The 16,892-nt window shown below is 40.7% G+C and overlaps 1 protein-coding gene across 2 annotated transcripts; it reads left to right on the forward strand.

The window, feature by feature from the left end:
* Positions 1 to 3,834: 3,834 nt before the first annotated feature.
* Positions 3,835 to 16,518, forward strand: LOC121178813 (C->U-editing enzyme APOBEC-2-like). Of its 2 annotated transcripts, none has more exons than XM_041033187.1 (4): positions 3,835 to 4,255; positions 7,056 to 7,280; positions 9,553 to 9,861; positions 15,841 to 16,518. In XM_041033187.1, exons 1-3 carry the CDS (start codon positions 4,026 to 4,028, stop codon positions 9,854 to 9,856), a joined length of 759 nt encoding a protein of 252 aa, XP_040889121.1. In that variant the 5' UTR covers positions 3,835 to 4,025; the 3' UTR covers positions 9,857 to 9,861; positions 15,841 to 16,518. The 2 variants fall into 2 exon arrangements, with proteins under 2 accessions (XP_040889121.1, XP_040889122.1); XM_041033188.1 differs by lacking the exon at positions 15,841 to 16,518 and adding an exon at positions 12,924 to 14,078.
* The last annotated feature ends 374 nt before the right edge of the window (positions 16,519 to 16,892 follow it).

Genomic DNA, 16,892 nt, shown 5'->3' on the forward strand with positions numbered 1-16,892 from the left:
AATCCATTTGTAAATGATTAAAAGGTTCATCAGGCGGTGGATGTGCACTCTGTGGCATTTTTCACAAAAGCTTTTTTGAGTAATTTGAAAACCTTGTTGTGAACCAATGTCTCTGAATTTCTTTCACAATTCCCCCCTATGACATGTGGTCCTTACCACATGTCAACTTGGCATGAAAAGGAAAGATATAGCTGGGCAGACATGGTTTGTTATTAGGCCCATACCAACATTTGACATGGGCTTGTCTGTCCATAGAGCTTTCTCCTCCTTCGTTGCTCTGCCCTGCAATTCCTGCAAATTAGCTGTTGGTGTCACTGTGTCAAGCACATGAACCAAGTGTGTGGTGAGAGGCTCTAGAGCTGCTTGTTTTGTTTTGTTGGTATTTCCCTGTGAAACTGAATCAGTATGAGCATCAATCACATTTATATATTGCTGCCTGTTCAGGTAAAAGTACAGCTTCTGGGAAGTCAGCTACAAACTTGTGGTGCGCAGCTGGTGTGCCTGTTGATATTAGAAAGCGCCTCAGTGTGCCAAAATCATGAACCACCCCAAAGACATAATGACTGTCTGTATAAATGTTTGCTGTCTTCCTTGCTGCATGTTTAAATGCCTCTATGAGAGGGTGTCAGCTCTGCGTCTTGTGCAGAGAAGTTGGAGGGAAGTGGTTCTGCTAGTATAATAAGATAAGATAGACTTTATTCATCCCACAACAGGGAAATTCAATTGTTACAGCAGCATATAGAAAAAGGTAGAAACGGCAGTAAAAGAAAATATAAAAATAACAATATACAATCCAAAACACAATGGAGAAAAACAAAGGCAAAAGTACTCAGATTATAAATATTATATACTATATACAAAAGGTGCTTGAGTCTTTGTAGAGAAAGTGACTGGTGATACATGTATGTAAACAGAAAACAGAATTATGGCAGTGCAGAGCAGTAGTAATATGTAACATGGTTTCATTATGTGTTGGCATTGTACAACCTCACAGCTGTTGGGATGAAGGACCTGCGGTACCTCTCCTTCTTACACCGCGGGTGTAGGAGTCTGGAGCTGAAGGAGCTGCTGAGGGACCCCACAGTGTCATGTAGGGGGTGGGAGGTGTTGTCCATGATGGATGTCAGCTTAGCCAACATCCTTCTCTCCCCTACTTCCTCCACAGAGTCCAGAGGACAGTCCAGGACAGAGCTTGCTCTCCGTATCAGTCTGTTGAGCTTTCCCCTGTCCCTGTCTGTACTGCCCCCTCTCCAGCAGACAACAGCATAAAAAATGGCTGAGGCCATCACAGAGTCATAAAAAAAGTCCTGAGCAGAGGCCTGCACACTCCGAAGGACCTCAGCCTCCTCAGCAGGTGGAGTCGACTCTGTCCCTTCTTGTAGAGGGCATGGGTGTGGTCAGTCCAGTCCAGTTTATCGTTTAGGTGAACACCCAGGAATTTGTAGCTGTCCACCAGCTCGATGTCCAATCCCTGGATGTTCACCGAAGTGAGGTGATGTCCTTTCCTCTGGAAGTTGATGATCATCTCCTTTGTCTTGCTCGTGTTGAGCTGCAGCTGGTTGAGCTCACTCCAGCAGGCAAAGTCCTTGATGACCTTCCTGTATTCCAGGTCATTTCCCTAATGTCAAGCTGTGTAACTACAATGTAGACGACGCTTTCATCTACCTGCTGCATCGGGCACTGACTCACCTTGAGACCGCCGGGAGCGATGTGAGGGTCATGTTTTTTGATTTCTCCAGTGCTTTCAACACCATCCAGCTGGCGCTGCTGCAAGGGAAGCTGGAGGGGGCAGGTGTGGATGAACATCTGGCCACATGGACCATTGACTACCTCACTAACAGGCCGCAGTATTTCCATTGTTGGCTGTGTGTCTGAGGGGAATGAGCTGGAGTACAGTTCAGTCGTCATGGACTTTGGTGACTGGTGTCAGCGCAACCACCTGTGCAGTAAGACAAAGGAGATGGTGATCGACTTCTGGAGAAGGACACTACCCCACACACCGGTGAACTTCCAGGGTGCAGACATTGAGTTGGTGGACAGCTTCAAGTACCTGGGTGTTCACCTGGGTGTTTAACAATAAACTGGACTGGATGCACAACACTGATAAAGTTAAGTTATCTTATCCTATCTTACTGCTATGTAACTACTGCAGATCTTGCTTGTTTGTTGCTGAGGCTGAACCAGCCACAAATAATTCCAGGTCTGCAGTAATCAGAGGTGTATCCTGCAGATTCAGTCTGGAGGAGCAAATTTCTGTTATTGCTGTAATACAGTCTGTGTTTCTGCTGGACTTAAAACAGTACAAGAGAGTAAACTTCTCCAACCAGATCGCATGATGCTAATACAGCTTTTTCTGCTGCTGCTACTGCTCTGAGACATCTAAGAAGCCCTGTTGCCAATGTCATATGTGGGAATACTGAGGTACTATGGGGGTTTATGAAATGGGGTGCAACAGTATTAATGATAAACACACTTCTTTCTTGACCCTTGACCAGGTCTATGGCCCCATATCACATGAATAGCAGAAACTCTATTCATTTGAGGTTTGGAAACAAACAGAGCTTTCTGTGACTGTGCTAGTGTGATGTATGGTATGAGGTGGATTTTAGCAGTCATTTATGAGGGGCTGTATGTAGATAGTGTGAAACATGAGGCTAAAACACAGGTTCCCATGGCATTCGGATTAATACCATTTTTTCCACTGAAGGATGCCTGCTGCCAGAAGAGTTAAAGTTGTCAATGAAAACAATGTCATATGTCTGATGTGCACACTGTAGCCATGTCTGGAGACTGGGGCAGGCAAAGGTATCAGGAAACACTAGTGAACTACTGGGAAAACTATCTGACGTTCATGATGTTCTGTCTTCAAACAAGTTCATCAGTCTCAGGCAATTCTGAAAATCTTTAATTATTTGCATTATTTCTTGATTTCTCTAATGGACATATAGAGACATAACACACCAGCTGTTAACTGTTAAACATGTCTCTACATATTCAATTCAATTTTCAATTCATTTTTATTTATATAGTGCCTTCCACAATCATAATTGTCTCAAAGCGCTTTTACATATAAAACAGTTAAGAGATAACAGATAAGTATTGATAAATAGAACTTCTAGTGCTGTCTAACAAAGAGCCTTCTAATTAGGCTACCAAATGTGGACCCTGGCTAAATTTGTCTATCCAGTTGGCACCCCATTATTCAGTTGATCTGTACCCCATCACACACTGACACACTGACTGAGATCTCTTCTGCCTTCAGGAAAGCTATTAGACAAGGCCTTGCAAGCAATACTTAATTTTTGCAAGCAAATACTGCCTGTATCCTGTGTGTATCGGTAGATGACATTAACTACAGTCTTAGTCTGTCAAATTGGATATAAGCACACACACTGTATACACACAACCTGTCCATGGTAAAGAGCTGGGGCCACTCCTCCCCCACCCTCAAGGTCTTGAAATAGACCTGCTTGGTCTGTGAGCTGCAGCTGCCTGTGAGTGTCTACCATGGTTCACCCTGTATGAGCCTTTAAAGGCTAGTGCCAACACTGATATTTTTAGATTGAACCTGCTGGTAGACAGCATTTTATGCTGAGCTTTATGTTGAGTATGTTTGTATGTACGTTGAGTTTTAATACAGTATCTAGAAAGATGGGGTTGGTTAGCTGCCCCTCAAAGCTTTGTAGGCTTTGATATATCTGAGCAAAGTTTTCCCCCACCAATCAGAATGATTTCCTTAGTATTAGCGTAGTTCATGCTCAAACCTATGAACGCTCTTGTCTGGTGTCTCTCTCTCTCTTCTTGCATTACTTCCTTCCTTTGCTGTCCCCTGTCCTCTCTAGCATTCCGCTCCTCCCCCCTCCCTTGCTTTCCATTCCTTTCAGCTTGTCTTCTGTCTAGTCATTTTTTGTTTCAGGTCTTCTGTCTTCACCTTCAGTCTTTCTTTACAACTTACCTTTTTTCTATAATTGTTTCTACACAGACTTTCTGAACCCACAAATTCTTCAGACTGTCATTCTTTGACCATGGCTGACAAAAGTCGTATGGTAATGCGAAGAAAAGAGAGAAAAGACAAAGAAGCAACTGAAATGACCAAGGATGTAAAGGAAGAGAAGAACAATGGAGAGAAGACAGAGAATAATGGAGAAGTCCCATCAGCTGAGGCAGCAGCCACCAGTGGTGCAGTAGCTAATGGTCAGAATGGAGATTTTCAGGTAGAGCCAATGGAACTACCTCCTTTTGAAATCATCACAGGGTAGGTCCACATCACCAATTACGGTTCATGGAGCAGTTTAATGGACAGAGCTAAGGCTGAATTACATCATTAGCATTCTATGTTTGGTTTATAGTTTGATGCCTTAACTGTGTCTGAACCCAATGCGCTGATCACAGCAGTGAGCAGGACAGAGGATCCCTTGGTCCCACATACTTACACTGGGAACTGAACTGCCTGGCATTTAGCACTGACATGAATTTAGCTGATATGAATCTCAACCTTTTGATTGGTGGTAACATTTGATACATGTGACATAGTGAACATGAGGAGAAGTAACCTGCAGAAACCAATAATGTGATAAACTAACTTCATGTAATTTATCTAATAACAACATAAAACGTATAACCTGGGTGGTGCATTGTGCATCTTATAAAATGTTCAAATGTAGATTCAAACTAACCTCTATTTTCAACTAGAATTTGATCAAACCCTAACTGGCCTACAGTAAACTACTGCTGTTGACTGATCACTCAGCACTTCTTAAATCCAAAAGCTATACAAAGGCCACTGGACTTGGACATTTTCAAGTCCAGTTGCCTTTTGGAAATACCATGGCCTGGATGACTGAGAATCTTCAAAATAAAAGCCATACAAACTTCTTCTCAACATTCTAGCTGTGGCAGATTACACGTTGAACTACAGGTAATCATTCTAATCAACTTGTATTGTCTGATGTAATTATTTAGTTTTCACCAGCTGAACTAAATTTAGCGTTTGAATTAATTATTTATAGTATTTATAGTATTTATAGAGTGGTTATTATTTATAGAGCAGTTCCTGTAACTGACTAAGACACTGCTTGAGATCCAGTAGATAACTAATGGAAAAACTATCTAATGTTAATGATGTTCTGTCTTCAAAAAAGTTATCAGTCTCATTGATGCAACAGAGCAATTTTGAAAAACTTTCATTTCCTGCATTACCTCTTGATATCTCTAACCGACATAGAGACTGAGACCGTCACCTGTTAACTGTTTAATATGTCTCTACATGTAAAACAGTTGCAGATTATTAAGATAAGATAAAAAGATAAGATAAACCTTTAATAGTCCCACAATGGGGAAATTGCACATTAATGATAAATAGATCTTCTAGTGCTGTCTAACAAAGAGCCTTCTAATTAGACTACCAAATGTGGAATCTGGCTAAATTTGTCTATCCAGTTGAGACTCTAGGAACCACAAGTAACCCTGCATTTTGAGAGCACCATGTTCTAGTAGTGTAATAAGGTATTATAAGCTCCTTAAGAAATGATGGTGTCTGACCATTGAGGGCTTTGTAGGTAAGGAGCAGAATTTTAAATTCTATGCTGGATTTTACAAGGAGCCAATGCAGAGAAGCCAATATAGGAGAAATATGATCTCTTTTCCTTGTTCCTGTCAACACTCACGCTGCAACATTTTGAATCAGCTGGAGAGTCTTTACAGACTTGTTTTGGCAGCCTGATAATAAAGAATTGCAATAGTCCAGCCTAGAAGTAACAAAAGCAGGGACTATTTTTTGCATCTTTTACAGACCGGATGTGTCTGATTTTTGTAATATTACGGAGGTGAAAAAAAGCAGACCTTGAAGTTTCTTTGATGTGGGAGTTAAAGGACAAGTCTTGATCAAAAATATCAGCAGTGTCATCCTGAGAAACAATATCATTGTATATTGTGTTTCTGAGGTGCTTGGTGCCAATTACAATAACTTCATTCTTATCTGAGTTTGATAGCAGGAAATTACTGGTCATCCAAGTCTATATGGATGACTATATACCTGGCTCACTGACTTCATTGACAGGTACAGCTCGGTACCGTCTGCATAACAGTGGACATTTATGGAGTGCTTGCTAATAATATGGTGAAAAGAACTGGTCCAAGCACTGAACCTTGTGGAACTCCATGTCTAACTTCTGTGTTCTTGGAGGATTTATTATTAACATGCACAAACTGAAATCGATCCGATAGGTAAGACTTAAACTAGCTTAGTGCAGTTCTTTTGATGCCAATTAAATGTTCCACAAGATCTAACAACACAAGTATAGAGACAAGTCCTTTGTCTGATGCAGTTAGAAGGTCCTGTGTAATTATCAGAAGTGCTGTCTCTGTGCTAAGAGAGGAAATAACACTAGTTTGAACCACTTAGTCTCCAGGCTGGATGTTAAGAAGCTATGCTGACATAGGCTCAGGAAGGGCAGCTCTTACCTTTGGGGAGATAAGCTTTGAACCCTGTCAAACCAATCCCAAGGAAAAGGGGCGTTAGTCATCTACAAATAATGCCCTGTAAGTATCTTGTCGAAAGAGTCCAGTTGCTTTATGTGGTGGGCTTCACATAAACATTAATGCAACAGGTAAAACCTCAATCTAGGATAGCTTTACAGCTTTATAGCATTACACTGTGTACAAAATAAGAATCATTATCACATGGTCAATTTGGACGGGAGTCCCCGTTGTGAAATTACTTCCTTCAATAATGCTTTTGCTAGTGAGACAGCTGTAGCATGTTTACATGGGAAACACTCAGTCCATAAATGTCCTTCAGAACCTTCAGGTTTAGGAGGGATTGATAGGGACATTTGTACATCTCTGCCAACATTTTTAGTTACACTTTAGGATGACATGAGACATGGTTAGTAGAAATTTTTTTCTGGGGAAATAGTCTTGCTGGAGTCAGGTGCGCAGTTTTACCCCACTGACAGTATCTCATAGAAATAAACAAATCCCTTGTTTTGCATCATGGCAGAATGTGAAAGCTAAAAGGTCAGTGTTTTTTTTTTACTTCTTCTGTTTTTCTCCAGGGACCGGATTGATCCTTTTGTCTTTAAGTTCCAGTTCAAGAATGTGGAATACTCCTCAGGCCGCAACAAGACCTTCCTGTGTTACCTCGTGGATCAAGGGAACGCAGCTGAAGGGCTGCTGAGGGGCTATCTGGAGGATGAGCATACTGGCTCTCATGCTGAGGAAGCCTTCTTCACACAGTGCCTGCCACACTACGACCCTGCACTCAAATACACAGTCACCTGGTACATACCTCTCTTAAACTGTCAGATGGTATGTGGCACAGAGAATGAGGCACATTAAAAAACAATTTATTTTCAGTCTGGAAAGTACCTTGTTTCTGTGACTGTTTTGAATATTTTTCCACTTGTGTTCCAGACATCAACTTTCCTCTGGTCTGCAGGGAGCTCTGCTCTTAAATGCACAAATGAGACTAATATGCATTTTGGAGCTCTGATCAAATATCATTCACAATAGCCCACTTGTGTCCAAATGTCTTAACTGTAAAGTGACAAATCTCGGATTTGATTAACAATATATAACACACAGAATATATCTTTACTGTTATTCAGTGTATAACCATACATGCATATTAAATGTATCATGTACATAGACTATATAAAACATGGACATAGCACCCGTGACGTCACCCATTGGTTTCGGGAAGTCGGTTTTGTGACCAAACCATGGGCATTTGAGCTGCAACATCTTGGATTTTAGTGAGAGTGTACTTTCCATATTTGGCGAAGAGGCAGTTAGTCTACAGGTCAGCCGGCCGAGAACCCGGCCACTTAGCTCAGAGCAACCGAGCTAGTCTAAGACTAATCAGCTAGGCTAACAAGCTAAGCGGCAGCTACACGCAGCTACATCCACCACACGACAATCCCCAAGTCCGACCTGACTAGCTCGACCCTGTGTAACCGCGACACACAGCATACAACGGAGATCATAATGTTGCTGCTGTGGTTTAAACATGACTGTTTCACATAGAGAGGTTTTAGGTGGAGCTGCAGGGTTTGGTGGGGTTGTGGGGCGAAATTTATTTTTAGCCTGTTATTTAACTGTGGAACAATCACTATTATTTCATATTGATAAAATATACTAAAAAGTTAAAAAATTATTATTATTATAAATAAAGTCATAAGCCAGCGGCAAAATATGCCGGTACATGCTAATTAGAGCAAACATCCAGGTAAAATAGTGATAGATTTACTTACCAAAAAAACTGCAACACAGACTCCTTAGACGGTCAGTTAGTCTACACTACAACAAGCCATATTGTCACAAAAACCTGAAAAATCTGAACATTGGCAAACAAACACGGACACTGCAGCCCCTGTCAACCGCTGGAGGTAGCCGGAGGCCTCTGGATGTAGCCGCCTAGCCCAGCCGATGCTTTAGCAAAGAACTAACTGCCTGTGCCTGTCTATGGGGCTGTCACTCAACGTAACCACGCCCTAATTTATTAAGCCTAAATAACACTAAAACGGTTGTGGTACAAAAAAACTATCAATAGAGACCAAAAACAAAAAATTTACCAGGCTGTAAATATGTTCTTTTAGGCTGTAAAGTTGGCTATTATAACATGGGGGTCAATGGAGAATTGCTCACTTCTGGAGCCAGCCCCCAGCTGCAGCTGAGGAACTGCAGCTTTTTGAACGCGGAAGTGATCCTCACTGCTGAAACCTACAACTCCCCCCTTGATCATGTAGCACTCTCAGTTGCCATTCAGAGCTAAACAATCAAAGACCATTTGAAAAAAGTTTTCAGGTATTTAAAATGGTATAGTTATACGCTATACCATTGCCAGAAACCGGAGTTTGCATGTTCCCCCTGTGCCTGCGTGGGTTCTCTCCGGGTACTCCGGCTTCCTCCCACAATACCAAAAACATACATGGGTTAGGTTAATTAGCTATTCTAAATACCCCATAGGTGTGAGTGTGTATGCATGTGGCTGTCTGTCTTTGTGTGTCAGCCCTGCGATTGACTGGCGACCAGTCCAGGGTGTACCCCGCCTCTCGCCCATAGTCAGCTTGGATAGGCTCCAGCTCCAGCTATATATATATATATATATATATATATATATATATATATATATATATATATATATATATATATATATATATATATATATATATATACTTCCTGTAGACTGCAGCCAAAACAGGAAGGGTGGCATAACTTACCAACAATCACTCCTTTTAACATGAAACTTACTAATTTGCCATGCTCCACTGAAGCTCTGTGCAAATTGTGGTGCCAATCACCCTCTAGGTGGGCTTTTGTTCCAAAATAATGAAACATGGTTAAAGCGTTTTTCCAGCCTATGCCTAGGCTGCAAGTTTCAATTGAACTGAAAATTTGCATGTATTGTCAATATACTGTAGTGGTCACAAGTTATTAAAGAGGTTTTATATTCTATTCCACAGCAATAAAGGAAATGCATCTTAGTCTTTAATCCTTGTAATGCACTGATACCATGTTTTTTTTCTCTTCATTACACCACCTTCTTCCCAGGTATGTTTCTTCCAGTCCCTGTTCTGCTTGTGCAGAAAAGATAGCTGAAGTGTTGAAGGCCAGGAAAAATGTCAAGCTGAGCATTTTTTCTGCTCGGTTGTTTGAGTGGGAGGAAGCAGAGATCCAGGCAGGGTTGAGGGCCCTGCATGCTGCTGGCTGTAGACTGAGGGTCATGAAGCCTCTGGACTTCTCCTACACCTGGGACACGTTTGTGGAGAATGAGGAGGAACCTCTGAATTTGTGGGAGGACTGCAAAGAAAACTACGAATATTACAACGAGAAGCTGGCTGACATCCTACAATGACCACGGTAAGTGTGTTTTGCCATTTTGGCTTCGATAGTGAGTACAGATAAAGGCATGAGGACAGAGGGAAATAAAGATTGCATGCTGTCAACTATAATGTGTATCTTACCCATGTTAAGATGAATCTGGGTTGCGTCAGTTGCATACCTATTTTTTCCTCAAGTTAATTTTATCTTTTATTCCACTCAAAGTTTCAGATTTCATGTCTTTGTGTAAAGCACTTTGTATCTTAGTTGTGAAAGGGGTACATACATATTTAAGAACCACATAGTTAAAAATAAATAAATACTACCATTAGTTACCTACAGAGCCCCCATTGTGTTATAATAGCTAAAGCTATGGGCTCAAGGCACAGACCTAAATGCAAACACTACTAGATGGACTGATGATTGACAATGTCTTTTATTTGACTTAAAATCACTGGTATTAAGTCTGTGGCCAGGAAGCTTTAAGTCAAGCAACAGCAGGTGGGAGGGAGGGAGGAAAAACACAAACTCGAGGCAAAACCTCAGAAGTCCTTACTAGGGTTGCAAACCAGGGAATGAAGGTAAGTCCAAAGGGAAACACAAGGATCACATGTAGGAGACAAAATCAGGTGGCAAACACAGGATGACAGATACAAAGGCGGGCAGGATAACTAGACAGGAAAAACTTGGACAAGACAACAGCAGGAACTGCAGACAAACTGAGATTTATATTCACTGGGGTAAATTGGCAAAAGGTGATTCACATTAGGGCGGGGCAGACAAGACAAAGACACAAGGTGAACTAGGAACGATAGAAGAAGAGACACAAGAACTCTTGTGTGTCTCTTCTTCTATCATTCTTATAATGTTATTGTTTGTATTATTATTAGCCCTATAACTAATTCTAAACAATAGCTCACAACAGTCCATGATATACCGTGATAATATCGCACCTAAGGGGTGTTGACAACTCCCTTAGCTGTGATATATGCCTAAGCCTACTTACCAAACATTGTCAACACTGCAAATCTTTTTTCGTTTTTCTTTTTGGGAGAAGACAGAAGGCTGGTGCATCATGGAAGAGATATTTCTCTCCTGATGAAACAGGGCAGAGAGGCCAGTGTTGCATACTTCAGTCAATTTTTGTCCTATTTAATGGAGAATGAAGCAGGTTTAAGTTGCCTCATTTCCCCTGTGTCCAAATTGTAGTTGAACATCCACACTTTGTTTACTAACCCCTCTGGAGTGGTGGGATCCAGTGCCCTCTTCATCACTTTGCTAATAATGGCACATGATGAACTGTCGTCTCAAGTCCTTTTCTCTGAGAACTGACGTTCTCACAACATCGATGAATAGACTGTTGAATGTTGAAAACCTGTCTTTGAGGAGACACTCGGACTGAGTGAGTTATTATTATTAATACAGTTGGTCCAACATGGAGACCAACATAACTGCTCAGGCCATAGACCTCACCCTTTACTGTTTCTGACAGACACATAGAAATTTCTCAAAACTTCACTTACTTGCTTAATGGTTCTGTTCATTTTTTCCCCCCATTTTGTCAGCCTCCTTTTTAAGTATCTCTGAATCTTGTATTTTAGGTGCAGCAGGTAATTTTTCCTCCATAGATGTGCACTGCTCAGTCTACTCTTCCATAGTTAGGCCACTGCAGAGATTGAACCCCCCCAAACACACACACACACACACAGATACTGAATTGTGTGAATTGTGTAAAGAAATTAGGTGTATAAGGTTATTATATCACTACTAACAACCAGTCAGATTGCTTGATTTGAGCTGTTCGTGTTATAATTACATTTTAAGCATTATTCCGTCATTGGTGTGCATTTGCTCTGGATATTATTGATAAAATTACAAAAACGTTCAGCAGTTCTGAGAGTTCAAACCCTAACAGATGTGGTCCTGAGACATCTGGTCTGAATGCAAACATTTTCCACCAACATACTCAGAACTCTCTTTGTGCTCCCTCATTTTAATGAACCTCCCACCTGTGAAACCTGTGATCTGCAATAGTTACCAAAATACCACACAGATAGGCAAACTGAATTTCAAGGTAAGGAAATTACCAAACTGTAAAGGCACAGCACTGGTCTTCGTTCCATGAAAATAAGGCTCTAACACTGACTCAACAAAATGAACACTGCTGTATAGAGGCATTGAAATGCTCCTATCTATGAAACTGGGTGTCAGAGATTGTATGTTACATTCTCTAACTGTGGAATGTTCTGTAAAATCAGAGAGGTTTAAAGCTACTGAAGTATTCAACATCTGCCTATGCTAATGCTGTTATTGTAACTGAGATGAGAATATATGAAGACATGAGGATAGCGTATTTTTAGGTCAGGTGGGAAACCTAAAATTCATCTTTGTTCAGGCTTTGATGTTTTTTAACCTTCTTTTTATGTTAGTGTTATGAATATGGAACATGATGGACAATTACTCTCCTTTGCACTGGTTGTGCAACACACTGCTGGTACACTGTCTAGCCACCTGGTAATTTGGACAATGTGGAGGCAGTGGAACAAACTGAATACTAGATCCCTCCACGTGTTGGGAAAGATTTCACAGATGCTTTGAAGGCATGAGGATGTCGATGGTCCACTGAACAGGTCGTTTGTACTGGTGTATATAATATGGGATTACAGTCATGAATTCTTTTGTGTCATTCTTTTGTACAGCTGCCTCAAAAGCATTTTTTCCCCCACAGATTTCTATTCATTTAAATTTCCAGGCAAAACCATCTATCTACCCTAGCAAAAAACAAAGAGTAGAATGTGGTCAAGGCGATGATTCTTTTCTCATTCAAGAACTGAGTGAAAGCAGAGTAAGTCCATCTGTAAAGTGCAAGACACTGCCACTTTTTTTTAAACATTTGGTTTAGATTAACAGTGCTCTTTTCTCTTTTATCAATAATTATGAAATGTTTTTCTGAGAAATTTGCATCCTATGATTGCACTGATGAAGTGGGATAATTAGCCAGTGGACTGTAATAAATCCTGTATATGGAGTGTTTCTTTTAACTCTAAATTAACCCCGTCTCCCCGGCTGTCTGTTTCTCCCCCTCTCCTCTGTTGACACAGGGATCCAGTACAGAGTGTGTGCCCCCATTACTTCATCGCCATTACTTCTTTACAGATGATTCATGTTGATGTCGTTGTTGTTGATAGGTAGTGATACATTCATAGTTCATATGGATCTGTGATAGGATGGCTTTGTGTGTATAAATCAGTGTGTTGCCTTTTCTTGTGTGTTAGTGCCCACAACATCTGGCAGTGATCACCACATCTCGTGTCCCCTCTGGGATGGTCTTGCTTTCAGACATTAATGCTTACACTATTTGTTTGGTATGTTTTTGTTTGTTTGTTTCTTTGTTGGGTTTTATTTAGGGATGGGGGGGTATATATAAATGACAGAAGGACATACTCCTGTCATGTATATAGAAGACAGAAGAAGCTGGTTTTCCAGATTCCTCCCCATTCAGAGTTACCTCAACAGTGAAGGATGAATCCACTTTAGCTTGAGGCTGCCTGCATTTATCACTCTCTGTTGGGCTTGGTTTGTTTGTGTGTATGTGTGAATGTGTGTGAGACAACTGACTCTGTTAAGATGAGCACTGTGGGAAAGTGATGGGATTAAAATGACTTCATTACACCTTTGGTCTACTGCTCAGTTCACACTGTGACAGTTCAGTTTAAAACTGCAACTGAAGTATCCCACTGAATGTGATTCATATCTGTTTACATGGACAGAACCTGTCTGTTTAACCTGTTTGGAAACTCTGGGTAAAAAAAAAAAACACCTGGGATGGAACTGACAGCTTCTTAGTTTGACCCTCAACAAGAATAAGCCGTAAGAAGAACCATAAGACAACTGACACACCCTGAACATGTGGCTTTCTGGGCCAGCAATGGAGAATCTGCGCAAAGAGCATTTCTGATGTGTTTTTTCTTCACCTGTCTCACGCAAGTCTGATGGAACAGATATTGGATGGACACTCCTCCAAGTTGGTTTTCCTGGGTTTGTGTATTGGGCTCTGACTTCTTCCAAAATGCAGGTGACAGATGGAGCACTGAAGTGACTGCAGCTGCTCTGCTAACATGCTGCTCACACTATACCTCCTGTGCAGACATGGACTCTGGGGCTAATCCAGCCTTTTTTTGTTTAGAGTACATAATCTGTTCATATCCAAGTCATGCATCTGTATTTTTCCATTGCCTTTTGCCTTTCTCCTCTGTTCTTTCACCAATAAACAGATTCAGTCATCTGTTATTGTTTTCTGTTGATGCTCCACAACACAACAAATCTTTCACCAGTCTTCAAGTAGGTGATGAAATCAATCACAACTCTATTTGCCGTTGTCTGCTTAATTACAATCATTTCCCACCAGACTGTCGCCATCCCATCATGTAGTGCCAGACTTCTGTTTCAAACCCACCCACATCATAAGGCCATTCTTTTTTTAATTTAAATTTATTATTTAATAATAGATTATTGTACAATTTGTATTAATCAGTGATTGAACACCAAAATATTGTATGAAGTGTGATAAGATTAGATGTAATACACCCAACCTCACCCAACATGGAAAACATTACAACCAGTTGGCAAGTCGAAAGGATTTAGTGAACAAACAAATTGGAAGAATCCTGCTTGGCCTGGCAAGATAGTCTTGAAGCATACAGGAAGGTCCTCTGTAATGCCAGAGCAGCCTACTTCATTAATAGAAGACAATAAAACAATCCCAGGTTTCTCTTCAGCACTGTAGCCAGGTTGAAAGAGAATCATAGTTCTATTGATCCATATATTCTTATAGCTCTCAGCAGTAATGACTTCATGGGTTTCTTTGATAATACAATTCTGACTATCAGAGGCAACATTGATCACCTCCTGCCCTCGCTTAGTACAGTTTTTTCTTTAAGGATCAAGGATCAAGGAACTTTATTGTCATACCAGGACATTTACATGTTATGGTACGAAATTAGTACTCAGGTCCCAGTTTAAGCCATTCAGAGCCGTGAAAGTCGTGAGCAAGAATGAAGTATAAACATAAGGGCAATGGTATAAACATTAGAGTAGAAAAATAAATATAACATTAGAGAAATAAAATAAACATTAGAGTAGAAATATATAAACATCGTGAAATTAAACAATTAGCAATTAAATAGAGTAAAAAAATAAGATAAGATAAGGTAAGGAAGCCGAAGTTAGCACGTGCATAAACACTCATGTGCAAGTGGGAGGTAGTGGTAGTGCAGAGGTAGCCATGTATTGCACCTAGATAAAGTGTTGTAGTGCAGGACTGTCAGTGTGTGGTGAGGAGGGGGAGGGGGGGGGGGGGTCTACAGGGCAGGGCTAGAGTTCAGCAGTCTTACAGCTTCAGGGAAGAAGCTGTTCCTGAGCCTTAAGCACAGGAACCTCAGAAACAGCAGTAAAACCTGATATGTATTTAGAAAGTTTCTCTTCCACCGACCTTCACCAACTAACTTCTATGATTTCTTCATCTAAACCATCTGTCATCAGGTTCATGTCATCAACAATGAGTCCTCCATGTACACAAAAGTTAGGCATGGAGTTTGACAAGGTTCAGTGCTTAGACCAATTCTCAGCTGGAAGCCAAGCCACAGACACTGTGATCCCAGAATGCAGGACTACTAGAGGTTCCTAGAGTCTCCAAAAGTATTACAGGTGGAAGATCCTTTAGTTGTCAGGCTCCTCTACTGTGGAACCATTTACCAGTTTGGGTCCGGGAGGCAGACACTCTCTCCATGTTTAAGAGGAGTGATTAATTTAGTTAGTTCTGGCTCAGGCTTTGCCTTGAGCCATCCCCTAGTTAAGCTAGGCTTAGACTACTGGGGGACTTCCCATCATGCACCGAGCTCCCCTCTCTCTATATATGTATTCATTCATATTCCATTAATGTTATTAACTCAACTTCCTCCCTTTCCTGTGGTTTTGTGCTTTCACTCCTCTCTTCTCTTTTGCTGTCACTCTCTGCAGGTTAATTTGCCCTTGGAGCTGTAGAGTCTGGATCTGCTGCTGTAGGCTATCTACTGCCCCCATTACTAGTCGCATGAATTATTATTCCTATTATTAGTCTTACCATCATTAGTTCTTTTATTTTAGTTTTTTGTTTTGCCATTAGTCCTATTAGTAATACTATTGTCCTCTCATTACCTGCTGTCTTTACAAAACCTGGATTGTCCTATTTTCCCTTTCCTCCCCTCTCGCCCCCCTCCCCTCCTTCTCTCTCTCTCTCTCTCTCTCTCTCTCTCTCTTTACATTGGCTCATATTGGTTCCATAAATGTGTTGATTCTTCATCATAAATTCTGCCACTGATTTGTTGGATTCATTTTTTTCAGTACTGTCTGGGAAAAAAAGTGGCAATTCATAAAATTAAAGTTAATTTTACTTGTGTGCTGTACCCCCTCCTGCCATTGTGGAAAACTTAATGTCAGCAGATAAAAAGGTTTTATAAATACCTGCTAACTTAAAGAAATAAGATGTTTTATTTTTTTCTTAAAATCAAGTAAATGATGTGTACAGATTGTTATGAATCAGGGGTGTTGATTGCATGTATTACATTCACAGTATGCCAATTATTTAGTAACAGTTGGAGCTTCAGTTTCAATGTACCAGCAGGAGCCACAACAAAGCTTATTTACTGTTTCTGCACAACTGGCCAGTGTGCTATGAAATACCCACATTTACAATTACAATTATGTGAATGTGAAAGTAGTGCAAGGAAAACTAACCAAAACAGCGCCAAAATACATATAATCCAATATACAACATGAACCATCTCAGATAAATTATACTTTGTACACTAAATACTCGGTTAGCAGTTTATTATGTCCACCTGGCTAAAATAACTGCAGTCTAATCCATCCTGCTCTGATTCCTGCTTTTATCAATATAGAAGGTTCTTTTTGTTGGGACTGTTTTAGAGATGTTGATCAAACTTGATGGTCATTCCGGATTCTGCAGTTTGTACTGCGCTGTTGTTCAGCTGCATTTATTTCATGCTTATAATCTCATTTTAATGTACATA

Source organism: Toxotes jaculatrix, chromosome 3 (genome assembly GCF_017976425.1).
Source record: "Toxotes jaculatrix isolate fToxJac2 chromosome 3, fToxJac2.pri, whole genome shotgun sequence".
NCBI lineage: Eukaryota > Metazoa > Chordata > Actinopteri > Toxotidae > Toxotes > Toxotes jaculatrix.